This window comes from Neurospora crassa, linkage group V, assembly GCF_000182925.2.
Source record: "Neurospora crassa OR74A linkage group V, whole genome shotgun sequence".
In the NCBI taxonomy this organism is placed as follows: domain Eukaryota; kingdom Fungi; phylum Ascomycota; class Sordariomycetes; order Sordariales; family Sordariaceae; genus Neurospora; species Neurospora crassa.
The window spans coordinates 1,686,864-1,693,471 of NC_026505.1; the positions used below are offsets into that span (position 1 = coordinate 1,686,864).

Consider the following 6,608-nt stretch of genomic DNA (forward strand, 5'->3'; position numbering starts at 1 on the left):
GAGGCGGAATCCTACCTTTGTTTGCAAAAAAGTTCGGTTGGGATGGGCGGCTAAGTGGCGTAGGCGCGGTACTTACCTCGTAGGTGCCGAAGTGGGCGTGGCGCAAGCGGCCTACCGGGGGAGTGACGGAGATGGGTTCGGGAGCAAGGGCTTGGTATCGCGTCAGCGGAGGAGATAAGAATAAGGAATTAAGGATATCTTTACGTGTTAATTAGAGACCGTACCTTTGCTTCGGTAACGGAATTAGTCCAAAGAAAACATCTGGCAAAGTAAAGGGACAGACTGAGATGAACAAGAAGTGCTTCTTTGGACGGTATGTGACCAGAAATATTGACAACTGAAGGTGTTCCAAAAAAAATCGTTCATGTACCACTTCTCATGCCCTGTGACTGTATGAATGTAGATACCAGAAATATTACTCATCGAATACATCGCGACTCGCAAAGTGAACGTAATTCAAAGAGCCATAAGATCCAACACATCTCGTATCATCCATCCTCACTGTAGTGGAACAGCCGCGGCCCCTTTAAGCGTTGTTACTTACAATTTCACTTCGAGACCCCCCCAAATGCCAGCATTTCAGCCCTAATCACTATAAGCTAGAACTTCCCTTGGCATGGGTAGGTTGGGATGCTTCCCGTATCAGCACAACCGCCTAATATCTCGGGTGCCGTAGATCAAATTACCCGACTGGATGTGGCGCTAAGGTTAGTCCACGGCGTGACTAGTGACCAAAGATAGGTACGTAGCTGGACGAAGACAGGGCGTATCCTTGACTTTCTCACCGGGTAGTGTTGTTGTTACTATCGCTGCCTTTGACTTCATCTGAAGAAAACTTGATGATGATGATGGTGATGGTCAGCAAGGGGAAAAGATGAGGGGCGTGAACAGATCGACCTGCTCTTGGAATACCAGACTCATCAAGAGAAGCCAGGCGAAATTGTAGTGAGACTTCGCGGGATAGCCCCTTTCCGGTGTCACAGAAGCACAAACACAGTGGCTGACAGACACACATATGCCAGTGTGTTCTCTTCTAGAAGGAATCCCGGGCACTTGGCTACAGGATTGGCACGCAAGCTTGTAGCTATGCGTGCGACGTTGCTCATGTCGAGGGACATCAGGTCCTCAGCATGGCGCAGTGTTTCAGGAAGAGGCTGAGTTGGGAGAAAGCCTCACAAGTGGTTCTCTGACGTCTAGTGGGGGGGGGTTCGTTGCCTCAGGTATAGTAGACTTGGTCAATTGAGAGCCAACCCTTTGGTCAGACAACTTTACATCCACCCGCAGGAGGGCGGCGGGCACGTGGGGAAGCCATCCCGAGGTTGATACTTGTAGTCGTGGATGATTGGAAGAGGTCCTACCCTTGGGTATGGTTCGTACGCCGTTGCAGACAGGTAGGTAGTACTTGGTGATGGGACGCCGGACATTTGGCATGGTGGTGGTTGGTACACTCGCAATCGTGTTCATCGTGTCACTGCTGACCTGCTTTGCGTGATGCTTGGGATCAATGTTGTAGGACAATGATCAATATGTTGTGTCGGCTCGATGTCCAAAAACAAACAGTTGATGAGAGCTCAAAGCTCGCTTGCTAGAGTATGTACTCCCTTGCCAACCCTGAGTAGATATATGTCACCGATGACTACAGAAGTTGTATATGTCAAGGTGTCAAACTGTAGAAGTACAGTGCACAGGACTAGTGGGTAGGATTAGAAGATTGTACCTTACAGGCGGCGCCAATTTATCAGATAATCTCATAAGAGTGTAGGATGGTGTGCGATAGTAACCCCACTGCGTGGTAAGAAGGCACATGCTGAGGCTTCGTTACTGCTGAGCCTCGACTTTAGCAACTAGTGGAAGAAAACGACGCGGGAGGAGTAGAAGTAGACGCTAGGAGGATTCTTCTTCCCACCAACGCTTCTACCTCACTGTTTCACAAATAAATAGCCATCGTCAGCGGCTCAACTCGGTGTGGACATCCAGCAAAACCCACATCCTCAAGATAACGGCTTGGTTGCCCATGGCGCCACATCTGTCGTCGCAGCCACCCATCTTCCTCGATCCACCATGGATGGAAACCTGCTGGATCAGCTTACTGAGTTGAGGGAGCACGGCCAGGCAGACCGGCTCGCCGCCACAGTTCGATCAGTAATGTCGTTGGTGCAGAATAGTGGAGGTGGCGGCCACTCGGCGAGAGTTGTAAGGCAAGTAAGAACCATTGCCGCTAACGGTGTGAACTGGGGGTGGCGCGGCGTGTTGCTAGAGGGAGTGTGGCCAGTGATGGCAGTGGAAAGTAAGCCCTTGAGGATATCTGATTCTCACACTCTGAAGGAAATGTGGTTGGTGTTGATGTTCGTACAACACAAAACCTCAGGACCGGCCGACCGTACAGCTGAGCCAGGGCCGATAACTTGACCAGTTTCACCACTGTACGAGACTTATAACAATGTATCGGGAAGGTACTTCTCATGGGGTTCTGTTGTCAATGGGTATCTCGAGAGCAAGAACTGATTGTACAACTTGTACACAAAGAGCAGTAGCCTGGAGGTATGGGTTGCTATCATCCAATGTTGTGCTCAGTGCTCCTCGCTCATACTTGCGTAAGTTCACTTGTTCAGTTCCTGCTTTAGGCTGCGTTTATTCTCGTACAGTTGCCGTATAAAGGAGGTTGCCGTATAGCTTTATATAGCAAAGCTCGGACCACCTTTCATATACGCTGTATAAGTATTTATACCCCCCTTATACGGCCAGTATACGGCGCACCCGCTTATTCTAGCATTTGCAGTACAGGGTTTATTAATATTGCGATACTATATATAGTATTAATACCTTTTATACTTCGGTTTCTAATTCGGAAGGCGCAGTATCGATATAAGGTAATAGGAGTAGGGATTACTATATAATAACGAAGTATAAAGGTAGAAGATTGGCTACTAAATAGAAAAATATATTATTAATAGTCTTATTTATTATTTTTTTCAATTATATAATAATTAGCTATTAATTATACTAATTATTTTATTTATTAATTTAATTTATTACCCTCCATCTACTATACTACTAAAATATAAAAAAGTATTATTGCTTAGCTCCGCTACCTCTAGTAAGAGGTTTAATAATACTTCTACTCGTTTTACTTTAAAGTGCTAAGAAGATAAGTAAGGGATTCGGTCCTAGCCTAATAACCCCGCTGCCTCCTAGAGTAAATTTATTAAAAAGGGTTTTATTAAAAAATCGATTATTATTACCCAACTACTATCCTCCCCCTCTAATAATACTAGTACTAATAAGCCCCGTTGCTTAGAAACCTCCTAGGTAATGCTTAGTTGTTTAGTTAATAATTAGATTCTAGATTTCGGGTCCTTTAAGGAGGATTAGGATAAAGATAACCAGAACGATAATAACGAAGATTATAATGAGGACGATGACTAGGATAACGATTAGGACGATAATAACGAAAACTATAGTGAAAATAACGATTAAGATAACAATTAAAATAACGATTAGGATAACGATTAGGATAACGACTAAGATAATAATTAGAATAAATTTAATAGGGAGGAATAAAAGAAATTAGATAACCCCGAAGTAGCTACCGAAGAAACTATTAAAATTGCTGCTAAGGCGGCTAAAAAGGCTATAATACTAAATTCTAAAACGAAGAAGGCTGGGAAAGCTATAATATTAAACTCTAAAACGAAGAAGGCTAGGAAAATTATAGTACTAAACCCTAAAACGAAGAAGGGGAAGGCTATAATATTAAACCCTAAGACGAAGAAGGTCGGGAAGGGAAGTTATAAACCTTAGGCCGTTGCCCCCCCGGAAGTTAAACTCTTTACTTTCGAATAACTCTATAATATTAATAACCTTAATAAAAATAGTATATACTCCCGGGAAGCGTTCGAGTATATTTTTAAAGAGCTTCTAAAGAAGTATAGTTATAATTCGATAGAGGAGTAGGAACTTTATAACTATATTAAGGTAAGGAAGCTAATTAAGGCTATTAAGTAGTAGTTTAAATACTAGGAGTAGCTAAGTAAAATAATAGGGATAGGTCTCTAGTATAATAATAAAAAGTATATATACGAAGCGGAGGACTAAATAAAATTTATTAAAGTTAGTACCCTATTCCTTATCTTATTTATTATTATAGATAATAATAATTAATTGTAAAATATAGTACAATTCCTATTTTAAGTAATTTAAGAATAAGACTATATTTAATTGTAAATTATGCGAGAGGTTCTAGGGTGCGGTTACTACTACTACCGGTAACGAGGTAGTAAGTATTAAAATACTTATTAAAGATAAAGAGAAAGTAGATTATAATAATTAACCGAAGAAGATACCCCGCGGGTAGGCTATTTCCGCTATAGATTATATAGCGGATAGTATTGAGGTGAATACTAATATTTAAAGAGAAGTATCTTAAATAAAGATCAACTTTCTAGAAAAGATAGGCGATATACTAAAGCTATGCGCCTAAATAATTATAGTAGTAACCCTAGTAGTAATATTAAGCTTACTTTAAATAAACGAAGAATACGTTTAGTAGGCTATAGAAATCCTTACCGACGAGTTCTATCATCCGGATAAATAAGTTTTAATATTATATTTTATTAAGAAGTAGGATAACCCTATATTAGCGAGGAGGTTTGTATTAATAATTAAAGTTATATATAAAATGTATATTAATGTTGAAGTTAAGAAGGTAGAGAAGGAGGGGAGTTGGGTATATTATGTAATTAAGTTTTTAATTTAAAATGAAATATTTATATAAGACGATAATAATAATTCTATTATTATAAATAGTAATATACGTATATACTAATATCTCCCTAATAATTATAAAGATAAGGAAAAGGAGGAGGATTATATTACCTAGTTTCTAGATATTTAATTCTCCGCGGAAGTATTTTATTAAATATCTATTCCCGGTTAGGAGTAGTTCGTTTTTTAATTAGGTTGTATAGTTTTTAATTACAGAAGGGAAGTTCTAATAATTTTAAAAATTCGTCCCTAAGGTAAATTGCGGAGTATAGGAATTAAGAATATAAGGTTACGCTTATTATTTTAATTTTATAATTATCCCTAAGTATTAGTAATTACTATAGCCGCGGTTAATCGAACTAAGGATTTAAATTTATTAATAATATAAGACCTTAATAGATATATTAAAAAAGGATTAATAACGGTATTGGTATTAGTATTGCAATTGTATTATTATTACTATTTTTATAATTAAATTGAATAAATATAGTATATAATATACTAATTGGGGTAGAGGTATATAATTAGCTTATTAGAAGATAGGACTAGTACCGTTTATTACTAAATATATTTCACGCTTATTATTAATTATTATTAAACATCCTATAGAAAAATATAAGAATATTCTTACTAATTAATAATTAATAGAATTGTAATTAATATAGTAATATTAAAATTACTATATTAAAATTGGGGTACAAAAGGGTAACTAAGAGGGAGAAATTCTAAAAACGACTAAATTAAAATTAATAAAAATTAAATCAATTTTAAATTCTAATTTCTACACTTAAACCTAAAGCCCAACTAATTGTACGCGTACTAGCTATTTATTAACTTATTCTACCTTATCGAGCCTTCTCCGTTAGTTAAATAGATTCTTTAAAACTAGATATATAGACTAATATATAGGTAAATACGGGAAGGCTACTAAAGCTAGTATAAAAAAAAAATTATAGTAGTTTTATAATAACAAAGATATTTATACGCTTTATTAAAACGGCAATTTTACCCGTCTAGGTATAGCGTACAATATACCCTTCCCCTGCAGGGGCAATATATTTAATAGCCTAACGTACGTACTAACCTTCTAAAATCCTATTCGCTACCCTTATAACCTCTCCTCCTCTTAATAATTCTAGTTTATTTATTCGTATTTTACTTCTTTACCTTCAATTAACCTTATTTTATAAATAATAATTTAAAATTAGTCTATTTCCAACGACTTAAAACCGAAACCTTATTCTTAATTTCGAAATTACTAAATAGATCAAAACCATCGACCCTACCTTCTTTAATTACTAAACTAATAAAGCGAGGCTATTATAAGCCTAAACTATTAAAGTAAATTTATTTTATTACTAAAGCGTAGTAAATTAAAGAGCTCTAATTACCCTTCTCTAGCTTTAATTACATTTCAATTTACTATTACGCTTTCTATTAATTTAATTTAAGCGAATTTACCTTTATTAAAACTAAGATTAATACTATTGTAGGCTAAAAGGGTACGTTAATTACCTATTCTTCTATTTATTTTATTTTATTTACTAACTCTATAACTTAACTTCTCCTTTTGTAATAATAATAATAAAACGTAAAATTTAAATTAGCGAACCGCTAATATCCTATAATAATAAATTAATATTTACGTCGGTAGAGCTATTAATTTAAGCGGAGGGCCGGCGAAGTTACTTTAACTTTTCTTTACTTTCGGATATATAAGTAAATATTATTCTTACTCCTATAGTTATTATCCTTAATATCTTTAATATCCTTATCATTTTTATTATCCTTATTATCCTTATTATTATTATTCCTATTCCTATTCCTATTCCCTTTCCCTTTCC

At 36.6% G+C, this 6,608-nt stretch overlaps 1 protein-coding gene across 1 annotated transcript; it reads left to right on the plus strand.

Moving 5' to 3' along the window:
• Nucleotides 1-2,061: 2,061 nt before the first annotated feature.
• NCU04559 (hypothetical protein) lies at nucleotides 2,062-2,656 on the plus strand (the record flags this gene model as incomplete). Its single annotated transcript, XM_953565.1, has 3 exons — nucleotides 2,062-2,287; nucleotides 2,529-2,594; nucleotides 2,646-2,656. The coding sequence occupies 3 exons, from the start codon at nucleotides 2,062-2,064 to the stop codon at nucleotides 2,654-2,656; spliced, it is 303 nt and encodes a 100-aa protein (XP_958658.1).
• Nucleotides 2,657-6,608: the final 3,952 nt, after the last annotated feature.